Source organism: Pongo pygmaeus, chromosome 7 (assembly GCF_028885625.2).
Source record: "Pongo pygmaeus isolate AG05252 chromosome 7, NHGRI_mPonPyg2-v2.0_pri, whole genome shotgun sequence".
Taxonomy (NCBI): Eukaryota; Metazoa; Chordata; class Mammalia; order Primates; family Hominidae; genus Pongo; species Pongo pygmaeus.
Window position 1 is genome coordinate 113,641,794 of NC_072380.2, and position 17,285 is coordinate 113,659,078.

At 39.4% G+C, this 17,285-nt stretch overlaps 1 protein-coding gene across 2 annotated transcripts; it reads right to left on the minus strand.

The window, feature by feature from the left end:
• Positions 1–1,041: 1,041 nt before the first annotated feature.
• ZNF706 (zinc finger protein 706) lies at positions 1,042–9,629 on the minus strand. Of its 2 annotated transcripts, none has more exons than XM_054499683.2 (4): positions 9,422–9,629; positions 5,593–5,729; positions 3,974–4,081; positions 1,042–3,236 (listed from the first exon to the last, which is right to left on the minus strand). In XM_054499683.2, exons 2-3 carry the CDS (start codon positions 5,725–5,727, stop codon positions 3,986–3,988), a joined length of 231 nt encoding a protein of 76 aa, XP_054355658.1. In that variant the 5' UTR covers positions 5,728–5,729; positions 9,422–9,629; the 3' UTR covers positions 1,042–3,236; positions 3,974–3,985. The 2 variants fall into 2 exon arrangements, with proteins under 2 accessions (XP_054355658.1, XP_054355657.1); XM_054499682.2 differs by lacking the exon at positions 9,422–9,629 and adding an exon at positions 9,272–9,341.
• Between the last annotated feature and the right edge of the window lie 7,656 nt (positions 9,630–17,285).

A 17,285-nucleotide genomic window follows, 5' to 3' on the forward strand; every position in this document is an offset into this window, starting at 1 on the left:
GATCTTCATTGCCATATACTGTTAAAAAGTACATGACCAAAAAAGTACTCTGACCAAAACTAAACCAAACACTTTCCAAAAAACCAGAAATCTAGTACAAATGAATTCAGACTGAGTAGTTTAAATATAGTATTTCAGTTATAGTTTGGACGGTGTTTGATCACTGTGTTATAGAAAAAGGCCTTTACCCACATTTTAAAATAGGTACAGTATATTTTATATATAGAGAGAGAGACGGGGAGGGGGAAGAGAGACAGAGAGAGAGAGAAAGAGAGTCTCGCTCTGTTGCCCAGGCTGAAGTGCAGTGGTAAGATCCTGGCTCACTGTAACCTCCGCCTCCCGGGTTCAAGCCATTCTCCTGCCTGAGCTTCCTGAGTAGCTGGGATTATAAGCATGTGCTACTAGGCCCAGCTAATTTTTGTATTTTTAGTAGAGATGGGGTCTTGCCATGTTGGCCAGGCTGGTCTCGAACTCCTGACCTCAAGTGATCCATCCACCTCAGCCTTCCAAAGTGCTGCGATTACAGGCGTGAGCCACTGCACCTGGCCACATTACATATATTAATGAAAATTTAAAACATGGGTTTTCCTAGGTAAAATAGTAATGTTGATAAATTCTATCTTATGCCACATCTCAGGTTTGAATTATGATGTCATTAATTACCTATATAGTATCTTTAATATAAAACTAAAACTTCAAATCTTACAATATCATCAAGGACTTACCCATCCAATTCAATTAACTGACCTAAGTATTTTTCATAATTGTATTTTTATGTTAATAGCCAATCACTTCCCCCTTTCCAACAATTCAAACTTATTCTATATAGTAAGGTTTCAAAATGACACGTTTTTTCCCACCCAAGTATTCTACAGACCTCAAAAAGGCAAAGACTGCAGGGAAAACAACGAGAAATGAAAGAAATCTCTTGCTACCCTCAGATCTACCAATCTACACTTAAGAGCCAATTCTAAGTTCAGAAAGGAGAAAAAAAAAGTGGGAATATAAAAACCTCTTAAAATGTAGAAGAAATTAGACTAGTTTAGTTTTCATTAATATCCTCTTTAATAAGACATTACAGCACACAACTGAGCCCCCAGTGTGTCAGTTAAACATGGGGATGTATATCCATGTGAAGAGAATGGAAACAAGTTTAATCTTAACCCCATTCCTTTTGGCAAGTAATAGAAATACAGCATACAAATGGACCAATTCTCTCTCAGTGTATTTTATCAAGTCTTTGAAGACACCATAACAGTTTTATAATGAACTTTGCTGCAATCTGTTAAAGAATCTTCAAATTAAATTACAGGGATGTTTGGTTTTTAACTCAAACACAGTAAAATGGGGATTGTACTAATAATCCCCTCATGAAGTATAAGGATGAATATGCTCATGTAAGATCAATGCAGCTATTTCCCTGTCACTGAGATATAGTGTTAAATATGGTGTCTTCAGCTGCTTATAAAAAAGGGTTAAATACAAGAACAAAAAAACTTTCATCCTGAATTACAGTCACTAAAACAAATGGAAAAAAAAAAAACAAACCAAAACTTGTGAATGGTTTTACATGATTTGTCACTAAACATAAACATACATATGCTCAAAGCACTTTTAAAAACTTTTAAGTTGTGATTTAACCAGAACTTCTGTAATATCCACAAGAAATTAGGTAAAATTCTAACGTTCTGGTAATCAACATGTTAGGAAACAACAGATACTAAATCTGAAACTTAGGAAATTAAATACACAAAATAAAAGGACTATTTTAAAGTAAGGGCATAAGAATAGGAATTGCTAAGAAACTATCAGCCCTGAAGCTTTTCCTTGGAAATGTCTTAAACTTACAGGAAGACAAGGTAGGCAAAATATGCAGAGCTACAAAACAAAGCAACGATAAGTTACAGCAGAAGAGGGAATGCATTCTGTAATCCACAGGATCAGATAAATGGCTCTAAGCAGTTACCAGTAAGTATTTTAGTGTTCTTCCTATTATATTAATTTAAAAATTTAAACCGAGTTAACAGCAGTTTTACAAGTTAAGAGTTGACACAAGCAAATTAGAAGAACTCTAAAATTAGCCTTCCTTAATTGGGTAAGATTCACCACATCCATCTGAACAAACCCATTTTCCCATCCTGAGATCCAAAAAATGTGAATATTGACCCATTTTAATACTTTTCAAGTTCAGATGGAAGTCATACTGTACACCAGTCTCCGATTTTAGGTAACAGCACAAAGCAAACTCCTAAAATCAACAACTCACTTAGAAAAGAAAGGAGGGAGAGGGTTCTGGGAATTAATCCAGCCACAAGCCATTCCAATCTTCCTGTTAATGCAAAATCCATTTGTAAAAATGGCCAAATAGTAACTTCCAAAAACCTCAAAAATTAACGTTTCAATTTCAAATTAAAGAACTTCAAGAATTTTCAAATATAGTATCAAGATCGACCTTTACCAGTTCACATTTGTTCCATATTTTGCATTAAACAATAGGCTTAATGATTATTTCATTACAGCATATACATCAGAACCTAACCTTTCAGAAGGGCTCACTGACAATCCAACCGCTTTTAGGAAGTTATCAGTTATCTACAGGGTATACCTGACTGGCAGTTAGAGCCAGGTCATACTGCAATTTTAAATATTCCAACTCAAACACAGGAAATGATCAGAGGGGTACAATGACACAACCGCAATATACTAAGGCAGCAGATAAGTCATTTTTCACCTAGATCATCAGCTGCCCATAAAATCGTATGCACAATTTTAATGAGTCTGCTCTAGTTTAACTAAGGAACCTGCCACTGAGCTGAGAAAGGGATATAAGAATTGCACTTGCAATTCTTATATCTGATGAATTCATTAGATTTTTATAAGGCAAATAATGTGGAAAGTTAGAACAGAATTTCTAAAACCATTTATCCTGTGATGTCGTAAATCAAAGTACTATTTTATTAAATGAGTTATTTTACACAATATGAACATCAATATAATTACAATTGTAAAAAAATTTTTTATAACAAGGATGGACTGATTTTCATATTTCCAAATCAGAGTCAACTGTACATTTACACAGAATTGTCTTTGCATGAAGCCCAAAAGGGAACAGCATAAAAATGAGTGTTTCTGTAGCCCCTTTATTTTTGCTGATCAACAGTTTGTTAGAAAAGCAGCTGCAGGTATGTTACCTAAGGTCTGAGACAGTAGAAGAGTCAAAGGTGTCATGAATTCACCTATAAAACATAAGCAAAATTTTCAATGAATGTTACCATTGCACAAATGCAACTTATATGCATGTCAAATAACTAAGAAGAAACACTATGAAGACAGTATCTGGTAAACTTGTCAACTGGACTTTATATACAGAACTTTGAAGAATTTATTTTAAAAAGAAAGAATTCTGAAACACACAACACACCCACCACCAACTCCACTATTTAGGGGGAAAAAAATCCAACCAAATGTAATCTGTAAAGTGATAACTTTCAACCAACAAATTTATATAGCACATATCTACATTTTGCCCTATATTTTAATATTCAGAAGCTTTGCTAAGGGGATAGGTTGGGGGAGAAAAAAAAAGAAGAACCTCTGCTAAGTACTATAAGTAAACTAATTGTAAAGAGGTGCTCAGGAACATGGGTGTACATTGCTTTTAGAGGGAAACTCTCAAATATCTTTGTAATCACTATTTTCTTTAAACTGATAAGTTCCTTCCATTCTTAGATCAGAGATGGCTAGCATGTACTCATCTCCCCATTTTTGGCTACAGTAGTAAAAATTTGGATGTTTCAAAGGCATTGAAAGGAAATAGTCTGAGAAAAAGGGACTTTTCAGTTACACATTAACTTAAAAAGGGGAAGCAATAAAATCTCAGAAGGCAGAAATTAATTTCACAATAAGTGAAGACAGTTTTGGTCTTGTATACAACCCTGATATTAACAAACCAATAGAAAAAGAGGTGAGTTACCTGTAAACAACCTTATGCCTGAACATCAGCTAATTCTGGAGGAAGTGGAGTCTTAGGATGCTTGCTCTCAAAGTGCTGCTTGAAGGTCTTAGGGTCTGGCATTTGTGTCTAACAAAAAAATTGTGCAAAAGAGAGCTAGACTTTATTTATGGAATAAAAATGTGTTACTTTTTAGAATCCTGAACCTTCTCAGGATAGACAATTATCACAAAAACACCTTTAAATTCCTACAACTTAGTGACTGGCATATGAAGAGGGACTCTGTGGTAAAGAAATTCCTAACTTTCCCACATTTCACCTATAAAGAAAGGTAGGTCACATAGAATGTATTCTGCTTATCTGATTAACAGCAAACAATAGGTAACATTTACTGAACCCTTATTATATTAAGCATGTTACCTTAATTCCCACAGAACCTTCAAAGTAATCTTTAGCTCCTACTAGCACCCTCATTTTACCTGATAAAGAAACTAAAACCCAGAGTTTAATTTGCCCAAGACCTTATTTTAACTTAGTACTAAGTACGTGACCTCTCAAATACTATACTATACTGACTTCCCTTGGCAAGAACCTTCAATTATTTATTCTTAACCCATTAAATTACACAAAATATGAAATAAAAGTCTGTGGTTTTGAGTTTTTAAATAAGTGAACTACTCCAGCACATTTAGATTAAGGTATTTCTTCATTACTAGTTGATTAAAATTTGCACCCTGCCTCTTTCCAGACAATCACAAGCTGCTCAATTTCATTATTTTGAGTGTATATGTAATGTACTAACCCCACTATGGTTTCCTTTGGTACTGCCACTCACTAACTTCAAGGGTAATGAGCTTAAACAAACAGGCAAGAGGCTCTGATTTGCAATTTCAGAAGTACTTCTTTGAGAGGCAGTACAGTAGTGGTCCAGAGGGTGGACTCTGGAGCTGAACTGCCTGAGTTCAGATTCCAGCTCTTCTACTAACCAGCTGGGAGACCCCACACAAATTGTTTAATTTCCATGAGTCAGTTTACTCTTCTGTAAAATGAGAACAAGAAAAGTACTTTATCTTATAGGGTTGTTATGTGGATTAAATAGGTGAATACATGTAAAACACCTGGCTCTGTCTGGCATATGGTAAGCACTCAAAAATAGCTGTTATTATTACAGTTCTTCAAATCTAATACAACACATTAATTCTAGGAAAAGCTCTCAACATGATTATACTCTATATGGTTTCACAGACATCCTAAATTTAGTGAAGAAAAAGAAAAAAACCAATTATATAACTAGAGGTATATTTACTAGCATATTATATAGCTCTAAGAGTGTAGAGTTATATGATATGCTAGTGAAGTGTATTATATGCCCTTATGAAGACATCTTTATTTTATATGAGGAAAGCAATTTTGTTTTGTTCACTCTTTTTTCCCAGCACCTAGAGATTTTTGCCTGGCCACAGGAGCCATTCAAAAAATATTTGTTGAAAGGGTGAATGAAAATAGATACCTAAAATAATCAGCTCTCAAACCTACTATCTCACGTAAAGCATCTATTTTGCCATGGTTTCAAAATTTTAATCTATACAAACCAAAACTGCCCACGGGAGAGCTGTATCTTTCAATTCAATTCCCCTTACCCTACAGACAGTGCAGGTATATATTAAGGCAGCTTTGGCAGCAGCCTTTTGGTCATGTCCTTGTTTCTTCTTTTGTCCAGCTTGCTTTTTGGCATTTTTCTGCTGAGACTGAATTTTCTGCTGTCCACGAGCCATATCTAAAAACAGAAGGTGAAGCATTAGAGTGGCTTATTTACTCTAATACAGAGTAATCAAAGCATTAAAAATGTTCTTAGAATTGAAGCCTTAAGTTTTATAGAAATATCTGGCAAATAAAAATGTATAGGTATTAAAATTCCCATATATAAATGCTACAAAAGTATCAACTGGCACAACCCTGTGGAAAACTAGTTGGTAGTTGTTTATTCCATGAGCCAGCAATTCCACTCTTGGTATATATCCAATAGAAATGCAAATATTATGTACACCAAGACATGTACAAAATGTTCTGAGTGCCCATTCCAAAACTGGAAAAAATCTGAATGCCCATCAATAGTAACATGGATGCACAACTTGTATACATATTTTTATAGTATTTATACAACGGAATACTACCCAGCATTTAAAAAATTGTGGCCAGGTGCAGCGGCTCACGCCTGTAATCCCAGCACTTTGGAAGGCCAAGGCGGGTGGATCATGAGGTCAGGAGTTCAAGACCAGCCTGGCCAAGATGGCGAAACCCTGTCTCTACTAAAAATACAAAAAAAAAAAAGAAAAAAAAGAAAAAAATTAGCCAGGCATGGTGGTAGGCACCTGTGATTCCAGCTACTTGGGAGGCTGAGGTGGAGAACTGCTTGTACCCGGGAGGCGGAGGTTGCAGTGAGGCATGATGGCACCACTGCACTCCAGCCTGGGTGACAGAGCGAGACTCTGGTCTCAAAAATAAATAAACAAACACACAAACAAAAAATTGTTACAAGTAACAACTTGGTTGTATCTCAATGTTAAAGGAAAGAAGCCAGTTGTGGGGAATATACATTATTTAAAGTTCAAAACAGGCAAAGCTAATCTATAGTGAAAGGGGTCACCTTGGGGGTTATGGGTAATGACTGGGAAGACAGGACATGAAGGGGACTTATGGGGTTCTGAAAACGTTCTTGAATCAAGTGTGTTTACTTGTAAAAATTCATCGAACTGTACACTCAAGATTTATGCACTTTACTGTATGTAATCTTCACAAGTTTACTAAAAAAGTTTAGCCCCCGCCATCATTTACTTGATCACTTTGCAAAGGTAATTTCCCTTCCCAGTATTCACTGTGACTTGCAATTGTGATTTTTATAATTTTAAGAGAAATAAAAGCTGTCTGTTAGTCCTTCTAAAGGAGACCTCAGAAATAGGTGGAAACTGTTCTCTTAAATACTTAGTTTTCATAAAACTACTGTTATTAATTTTTTTAAAAAGTTGGTCTTGCTGGATTGCTGCACAAATTATAAAATGAGATTATCAGCAAGCCACTAATTCCAGAAGTTTCTTTGCTCTCTAGACGTTAGTTCCCATTTGAGGGAATGAACTTGGTTAAGAGGGTTCTTTTACAAAGCTGAAAGATACCACTTTTTGTTACTGATGATCTGACGTGAACCCAAATGGATTAAAATAAAAGAAAACAAGTCACTGAAAAAAGTTACTTTTACTTTTCCATTTAAATTAAAGGCTTTTATTCGACCACACAAGTTAAACCTGCTCATAAAGTCTATCATGAGTCTCAATTGCTTTTTAAATACATCAAAATTGGATCCTAAGTAGAATTCATATATATATAGTTTTGACTAGTACTGTAACTGAATGTAAATCATTGCAGGACAGGATTTGTATCAACTTCACCAGGAAAGGGTGCTAGCTTCTTCTGACTAGGACCATAATTAGTTAATGGATATGAGGTCAAAGCATTTCATAAAAATTACTGAGCTCCTCCTGTTCCCCAAAAAAGGAAACTAAAAAAATACACTGATTGGAGAAGTTCCCACTAGCATTAAAAAAATGAACTGAAAGTCAGATAAAATATAAAAGAGGGTCAATGCTTTTCAGGATAGTCAGCTGACTATTTCAACTCAGGAAATATGGGGTTTTTATATTAGGCTAGCATATGAGCCTAATACATTTTCGTAATTGAAAATGTTTAGCGTGCTAGCCTAATATGAGAACCCCATTCCCATCAAACAATGGTAAATATTACCAGCTGTTATCAGTCCTTGAAGACTAAGCTTCCATTTTTGCTTTAAAAAAAAAAAATTCTTATTAATTCTAAGCCAAATGGCACATTTTTTACAAAAGTGTATTTAAGTCCGATGTTACCGCAAGCTTACAAACCTATTCCCACGGAAACAGGTTTGGATACTTATGTATTATTTGGACGACAGTAGTCACGTGATCAACCTTTATGTATACCAATGTTTTGTAAGGTTTTTTGTCTCAATGTCTTACTATCAGGACCTTGTAACAAAATAGCCAGTCTTCTCACACATCTTAACTCTTCGACACAATGTATTTTATGTATCTTAATACACTGATTTTGTGGGAAATCTTGTTTTATGTTAAAAAAAACCTTCAAAAATGGTAAGCCACTAATTTCTGAAGTTCCTTTGCTTTCTAGAAGTCACTAGCTATTTTGATATTTCCATGTTGTGACTCGTACAAAGCAATGTCATTAGACACACAAAATTATTTTTAACTTTTGCACTTAGGACTTTCCCTAAAATATAACATTACACAATAGATTTAACCCATTTTCCATTGTCACCAAACAGCAACCAAAAAGCCCGAAGAGACTTAATAAATAAAAGACAGTAGTCGCTTGTTCTTATTCTGAAGACAGAAAACTTAACACCAGGTAAAGGAAATGGAATAAAATAAGCTAAATGCATGGGGTAGGCCCCTAACTTCTGACAACACACCCCATCGATTTCCTTTCTGAAAGCAGAAATTCAAACGAACCAACCACCTGCTTTTGGACAGCTCAACTTAGGACTTGCTCTCAAGCCAACACAATTTTCTACAAAATCGTAGGCAGCTACAACCGCTCCTTGATTAAATGCGACAAACTGGAGGGAAAAAGTCATTTACAAATACCTACATACTGGTTTTTAGTGCAACTCTCAGTGTGGTTTTCCGAGGGGGCTGCAAAGAGGGAAGTAGTGGAAGAAACGAGTTCTAAAATGAGGCGCTCTCGTAGGAGGCAACAAGTAAGCTCTGCCCCAAAGCTCCTTTTAAAACCAACACAAATGAGTAACAGAAGAAAAGGATTTTGGGTCCAGGAAGTAGGCTCATTCTCCATAACCATCTGAAAGGAAGAGGCCCAGGCAGCGCTCCACATCCTGACCCTAGCTTTTAACACCATCGTTTTGGGGAGAGGAGAGGAGCAACGCACCCAGAGTGAGGTCTCCACCCAACACTTCTCCGACCCCAGCTTTAGCCTGGCGCACCTTCCTTCCCAAACCCGCCTCTCCCGCCTTGGAGACCCCCTCCTCCTCCCTGCCACCAAAGGCCACGCAGCCCCCATCTAGCCAGTCCTCACGGACCCTGGACCAAGACGCGCCTCCTGGAGGCCGAGACGGCCCGAAACCCGGCCCCTGCGTCCACCGGGAGCGCCACACTCTGGCAGCCGACCGGCGGCTCTCGCCGGGGGTAAGGTTACCGTTCCGCTTCCGCGGCTGGCCTGCGACCCGGCCACCTGCAGGGCCTGGCAGGCGCCCGAACTCACCCCCTTCCCGCGGCCCGCGCCGGGCCGGGCCCTGCCGCCCCCCTCGCGACCCGCGGCGAGTCCCACGGTCCCCACCGCCCCCCGCTGGCCGGCCCCCGCCCCGCTTCCCGGGCGTCCCGCGGCGTCAGCACCGCCCCCGCTGCCGCTCACCCGGGCCGGGACAGTCTTGCGTCGGAGAGACAGTGCAGCGCGAGAGGACCAGGAGAGGACGCCGGAGGGAAAGGAAGGGGGAGCGCGCCCAGCACCGCTTGGGCCTCCTCCACCCGCTCAGGACGGGAAACAGGAGAGCCGGGAGCACAACAGCCTCGCACGCCCGCCGCCGCCGCCGCGCGCCCGCCGCCGCCTCAGCCTTAGGGGAGGCCACTACGCCTCGTGCCCGCGCACGCCGCGCCGCTCTCCACGGCGCCCCCGCCCCGCCTGCTCCTCGCAGCCCCGCCCATTTGCCTTCGGGTCGCTGCCTCCTCTTGGCGCCCCACCCCGCTCGCACGCCTGCGCCCAGGCCTGTCGCGCGGGCCAATGGCAGCGCGCCCCTATTACATCAGCGCGAGGGGGCGGGCCCTGGCTGACACAAACTTCAGGGGACGTCGCCTTCTGTCCCCAGGCGCCCCTCCCCTCCGGCGCGCTCGGTCCGGGCGGCTTCTTCACCCAGCCCTAGGAGCCACGTGATCCCGGTCCTGGTTGGTGACCCGGCCGCGGCGTGTTTCACAAGTCGCTCGCTCGCTCATCCACTCGGGCGGCGGCCGGGCCTCAGGCGCTGCGCCCGTTTTCCCGCTCCTCCCTGGCTGACGCGCCCGTCTCGGCGCCGCCCTCCTCGGCACCGGGTGAGGCGCTGGCCCGGGAGAGGATCGCGGAGCCGCGGTGGCTGAGTCACATTCCCGGAGCCCCGCCACCCAGGACACCGCGGCCCCGGCCCCCAGCGAGCCTGGCGGCCCAGCGGCTCTGAACGCGAATGCACAGCCTTTGTTCTTTCACCAGCCGCCCTTTATCTCACTCCCATGGAAACCTCAGGTGTTTTCCCAAGCTGGGGGGTTTTAGTGAGTTCAAGATTCAAGCCTGAGTCGTATTAAAAATTGCCGGCTAGGCCGGGCGCGGTGGCTCACGCCTGTAATCTCAGCGCTTTGGGAGCCCAAGGCAGGAGGATCACTTGAGCCCAGGAGTTCCAGACCAGCCTGAGTACATAGCGAGACCCACGTCTCTACAAAAATAAAATAAAATAAAAAAACAGTGGAGCATGGTGGCCCGCGCCTGTAGTCCCAGCTACCCGGGAGGCTGAGGTGGGAGAATCGCTTGAGGCCAGGAGGTGGAGGTTGCGGTAAGCAGAGATCGCGCCACTGCGCTCCATCCTGGGCGACTGAGTGAGACCCTGCCTAAAAAAAAAAAAAAAAAAACAAAAAAGGAAAAAGAAAAATTGCTGGCCAGGCTTCCCCGAGGGGTTTAGTTTGACTGCTAACAGTATACGGTACTGAGTTGCTAATACTTCGGGAAATGGTTAAAGTTCTTTGCGCGCGCTCTCTCTGCATTTACAGGCAATGGCAGCAAACTTTCAATATCTGACAAGAGCAATGGCGATTATAACCATGATTAAAATTGCTGAATATCTGGAAACAGTACTTTAGACATCAGCTTTTTTGTGCATACTTACCCCCGACCCCCGCCACGTTCGTTTCTAATTAGAACTACTAGTGACAAAGAAGAAAAAAAAAAAGCGTTTGCATTGGCTGTTCTCACCTTGCCTGTAGTGCCGTTTCCCAAGTTTGCGTGTCAGTGCCCAGGAAATGTTGGTTGAATATTAATATATCCCAAATGACTTGGACTGGGCTATAGATATCACAGAATTGTTTAAACTAGTCAGGAAGGAGTTAGCTGCCTATTGCATTTGAGTGGAGAAAAATACGAAATGAAACATGGCATGCAGTGATCCGGGTGTTCAGTTCTCCCTCTTCATCCTCATTTCAGCTTCTCTCACCTTCACTTTTTATGCTCTGACTTCCTTCTTGCAGTTTTAAATTACTCTCTATTCATATTGTAAGATTATTTTCATCAGGGAATACGCAGTATGTTAGACATAGTAGACATTGAATAAATGGATATTGATTAAATGAACCGAGTATGTCTGAAGAAAGCAGCTTTTAAATTGACATGTCATGAAGCTCTAGCTTAGTCACTAATAGTCACTATAACCGTAATGGTCGTATTAATCTTGCTGATAGAGGGATGGGTACTTGTTGGCCCTAGAAATGGGAACTTCAAAGATCTGTGTTTATCTAGCCATGAATGACAGTAAACAGTGGAAAGGGAAAGTGAAATTTGTGTGGCAGAGATATGTCTTCTTAACTGAAGAGGTGACTCCTATTGTGAAGTAGGTTAATATGTCACTCTTTACCATGGCCTAGATGAAATATGTATTCAAGCCACTGTTTCTTAAGTTTTTGAGTCATAACTCCTTTGAGAATTTGGTGAAAGCTATTGACTTTGCCCCCAGAAAGTTCGTGTACTTATCATGTAATTTACCCTCATAGGTAGTGTTTCTTAATCTCAGCACCGTTGAAATTTGGGCTGGATGATTCTTTATTATGGGGCTCTGTGAGACCTGGGGATTGTAGGATGTTTAGCAACATCCCTGTCTCCTACCTGCTTATCCAAGTAGCACCTCATCTCCAGTTGTGACAACTAAAAATGTCTCCAGACATTGTGAAATGTTCTCAGGGGGTCAAAATCTCCCCTGATTGAGAACCACTGCCTAGAGGATATGGCATAATGGTAACTTTATGTGATGGTTAGGGAATTTGGAAAAAAAAAAATAAGGAATGGATAAGATTCAACATCTGTGAAGTGACACACAGTAAATGAAAGGCGGATGAATTAGCATTACTACCAGCTGGTGTCCTACTTATGTTATAGAAATGTGACAGCAAATGTGATATGAACTCCTTAGAAGCATTTTTATACACATTTCTGGCTTTAATTGTGAATGCTACAGTAACTCTCCTGACTGTTTTTCTTTTTCTGCCTTTAGACAATTACCCAAGGTTAAGATGCAATAAACATGTGCCTGTTTTCTATCCAAAATTGCAATCAGATTAAAATGCTTCTCTAAAGACCTGAAAGGCTTATTTGTTTATTTGTATTCATGTAGGATTTTGGGGGATGAAAGAATTGGTGATTAATCAACATATTATTTTCCCAATAAACAGACTATTCTGACAAATGTTTAGTGGCAAATAATAGCAACAGCAATAATGACAACAATAAACTTAGAACAGAAATGGATTTATTTTTATTTATTTATTTTTTACCAGCTCTTTCTCTTCCACTCGCTTCTGCTTGTTGAGATTTCTCACACATGCAACCTGGATCTTCTTGTCTTCTTTATGTTCTTTCCCCAGAGGAATCTCATTCACTGTTGTGGCTTTAAATAGCAAGCTTCAGGTGACCCCCACATTTCTATCTCCAAATTGACATATCCAAATGCCTACTACTCATCTCCCCTCTGATGTCTTATAGACATTCACATTTAATACCATATTGTATTGAGTCTAAGGAGCCATTAATTGTAAGTCACATTTATGTCCACTAAGATTTAAAAATACTGCCAACTGAATTATGACAAAATGCTGATATCCTTGATTCTAAGATACATCTTGATTTCAGAGACTTTAAAAATAGGCTTAAAAAAATGTGATTTACTAAAATAGCACCAAAAAGAATAAAATACTTAGGAATTAACTTACCAAGAGAAGTGCAAAACTTGCATTCTAAACTCTAAATAACATTGTTGAAAGAAATTAAAGAAGACCTAAATAAATGGAAAGGTATCTTATGTTCATGGATCAGAACACTTTGTAAAGATGGCAATAATTCCCAAGTTGATCCACAAATTCGGTGCACCCCCTATCAAAATCCTGTCTGGTATCGTTACATAAGCTTATTCTAAAATTTATATGGAAATTCAAGGAGCCCAGAATAGCCAAAACAACCTTGAAAAAAGAACAAAATTGGAAGATTCACATTTCCCAATTTAAAAACTTATTACAAAGCTATAGTAATTAAAACAGTGTGGTACTGGAATAAGATTAGACATATAAATCAATGGGATAGGATTGAGAGTCTAAAAATAAACCTTCATATGTATAGTCAATTGATTTTCAACACAGGCACCAAACAAATTCAATGGGGTAAGGAGTCTTCAGCAAATAGTACTGGGATAGCTAGATATCTACATGTAAAAGAATAAAATTGAATCCTATCCTCATACCATATACAAAAATTAACTCAAAATTGATCAAAGACCTAAATGTAAGTGCTAAAACATAAAAGTCCTAGGAGAAAACATAGGAGTAAATATGTATGACCACGGGTTTAAAAAGCCTTTTTTTTTTTTTTTTTTTTTTTTTTTGAGACAGAGCCTTGCTTTGTCGCCATGCTGGAGTGCAGTGGCGCGATCTTGGCTCACTGCAACCTCCACCTCCCGGGTTCAAGAGATTCTCCTGCCTCAGCCTCCCGAGTAGCTGGGACTACAGGCACACACCACCATGCCCAGCTAATTTTTGTATTTTTAGTAGAGAAGGGATTTCACCATGTTGGCCAGGATGGTCTTGATCTCTTGACCTCGTGATTCACCTCAGGTGATCCACCTGCATCAGCCTCCCAAAGTGCTGGGATTACAGGCGTGAGCCACTGTGCCAGACCAAAAAAAGCTTTTTAAGGTATGACACCAAAAGCATTAGTGACAAAAGAAAAAAAACAGATAAATTGAACTTCATCAAAATTAAGATACTTTGTGCTTCAAAAGATGCCATAAAAAAAAAAAGGCCACCTACAGAATGGGAGAATATATTTGCAAATTATATATCTGATAAATGACTTCTATCTAGAATATATAAAGAATGCTTACAACTTCATACTAAGAAAGCAAATACCCAATTAAAAAATGGGTGACAGATCTGATTAGATACTTCTCCAAACAAGATGCCCAAATGGCTAATAAGCACATGAAAAAACGCTCACCATTCTTAGTCATCAAAGAATGCAAATGAAAATATGAGATAGTATTATACTTCACACGCACTGGGATGGCTGTAATCAAAAAGACAGATGATAACAAGTATTGGAGAGGAGGTGAAGAAATTAGAAACAGTCTGGCAGTTTTCCAAAAGATAAACATAGCGTCATCATATGACCTAACAATTCCAATCCTAGATATATATCCAAGAGCAATGAGAACATACATTCACACAAAAGTTTGTACATTTTAAGCAGCATTATTCATAATAGCCAAAAAGTAGAAACAACCCAAATATTCAGCAGGTGATGAACTGAGAAACTGTGGTATAGCCATAAAATGAAATATTATTTGGCCATAAAAAGGAATGAGGTTCTGATACATGCCTCAACTTGGGTGAACCTTGAAAACGTTATGCTAAGTGGCTAAGTGAAAAGAGGTCCTTCCTTCCTTGAGCCCCCATCTGAATGAGGAGTCCTTGTACTTTTCATCCTTTGAATTTATCGTGCAATATTATTTATTGTTTCATGCAATGTTTTATATATATGTATATATAATGTATATGTGTATATATATAAATTTGTAGAATTTCTCCTTTCCATTTGATTCCTAAAATAATAACCTGTAACACCTGTGCTGTACTTACTATCTACCAGGCACTGTTATATGTGCTTTATATATTTTGATTCATTTAACCTTCTCAACAACTCTTATGTAGCTGAGGTACAAAATGGCTAAGTTATCTAAGATTACACAGCTAGTAAGTAGAAAAGCTGAGATTTGGCTCCTGGAAGTCTTTTTCCTGAGGCTGAGCTGTGGTCCTGTGTACACTATAAGGGTGGTTCTGTATCTGTTCTTTTTATCCCTGTGTAGCCTGCATTTAGCATAGCACCTGGCATGATGTAGGTACCCAATAAATATTTGTTGAATGAATGTAAGTCTGAATGATTCCTTTAAACTCGGTTAGGAGACCTCCTAGGTATCACGGATTATGATGTACTTCCCTAAAAATAGCAGTTATCTCACTGTGTTGTACTTGCCTGTTTATCCATAGAAGATGAGCTCCCTCAGGTCCTGAGTTATGTCTTGTTAACCAGCATCTAGTACAGTGCCTGGCACCTAGCAGGTAGTTAATAAGTATCTGTAAATGGATGAAATAAGAGAGTGGATTGTGAATGAAATTACAAGCATCAATGACAATCCATGAGGCCAGTATTTGAAAATGATTACCCCTGCCATCCAGTTAAAGATAGAGGCTTGAACACATGCATTTACCTCTACCCTTTGTTGGAATCCCACTAAAAATAATGGTAAAGGAGTTTATAAGAAAGCATAAACTCCTTTACCACTGAAAAAAAGAAAACAGAAGAGAAGCCTATGTAGCAGAATTTTGGAAGCTGCAAAGTGAGTAAACAAGTGGTAACTGATTTAGGAGAGAAGAGGGTTTCTGGACTGAAGGGGCAGCAAGCATGAGTGGGGGTAGCAAAACAGAGGACTAAATGAAAATTTAAGTTGAATGTTGAGAGACCCTTCTTCACCATCTCAGCTCTGAGAATGGAAACAGACAATCTTATACCTCCAGCCAGAAAACTGAAAGAGTTTTCTTGGGGATTAGAACCCAACTCAATGGAAATACCTAAGATACTGATACTTGGGGTTCCCCAATAAGACAGCACAGCCGGGTAATCCTGCAATGAATCCCATGTTTGAAAAGTGCACCTGCATGTATCAGTCTTCCAATCAGATGTCTAGTGCCCTGTTCTTAAATGTGAGCACACAGCCAAGGATAACCAAATGTTTGAGGAAAGCCTCTTATATGAAACACAGAGTCCCCAGACTTGCAGAGAAAAAAGCAAGAGAAAACAAACTATTGTGGGAGAAGAAAACTTCAAGAGAACCATCAGAGAGACACGAACCTCACAGAGATGATAACATGGTGCATCCTGGAAGCTATTTTAAAATAAAGGAACAATGAGAGAACAACAACTACAAAAAAGATACTGGAAAAGTTTATCTCATCTGTCTGTCTTCTGTCTGTCTGTCTAACTACCTACCTACCTATCTGCTAGTAGAAATGGAAACTCAAAAAAGGGTGGAAGGTAAAATTAAGAAAATATCCTAGAAAGTTCGCTCTTGAACAACATGGGTTTGAACTGTGTGGGTGCACTTATACGTGGATTTTCTACTGCCTCTGCCATCCCTGAGACAACAAGATCAATCCCTGCTCTTTTTCCTCCATCTCAGCCTACTTAATATGAAGATGATGAGGATAAAAACCTTTATGATGATCCACTTTCACTTAATGAATATTAAATATATTTTCTCTTGCTTACGATTTTATTAATAATATTCTTTTCTCTAGTTTGCTGTATTGTAAAAAATAGTTGTATAATACATATACAAAATATATGTTCATTGAGTATGTACATTATTGGTAGGGCTTCAGGTCAATGGTAGGCTATTAGTAGTTAAGTTTCTGGGGAGTCAAAAGTTACATGTATGTTTTTGACTTTGTGGGGAGATTGGTGCCCCTAATCCTTGTATCATTGATGGTTCAACTGTAGAATGAAAAGACAAAGAGTTGGAAAATATGAAAGAAAATACAATAGAATTAAAGGATAATTTCAGGAGACCCAGTATTCAACTAATAGAAATTCCAGAACAAAAAAACTAAGAGGAAATTATTTTTTAAAGAGCTATTGATAACCGAACTGCCAGCTGAAGGCCCCCAGAGAGTGCTAGTACACTGGATGGGTAAAACCCACACCAAGGCACATCTAAATGAAATTTCACAACACTAGCAATAAAGGGGATAGCCTATAAGCTTCCAGAGAGGAAAAAATAAATTAGTTTCATCGAAGAATTAAAAACCAGAATGTTACTGGTTTTCTCAACAGCAATATTGAAAATTAGAAAACAGTAGAGAAAGATATACAAGGTATCACACTATTTACCTCCTGGTCACCCTTCCTCGCTGAACTTATTGAAGGATATGGGCCATCAAAGTGAGGG

Excerpts from the sequence above, each read along its gene's own strand:
- ZNF706 (XM_054499683.2), bottom strand. The coding sequence starts at position 5,727 with ATGGCTCGTGGACAGCAGAAAATTCAGTCTCAGCAGAAAAATGCCAAA. Across the intron at positions 4,082-5,592 it reads ATACCTGCACTGTCTGTAGG|ACACAAATGCCAGACCCTAA; the intron begins GTAAGGGGAATT and ends TTTTTTTGTTAG.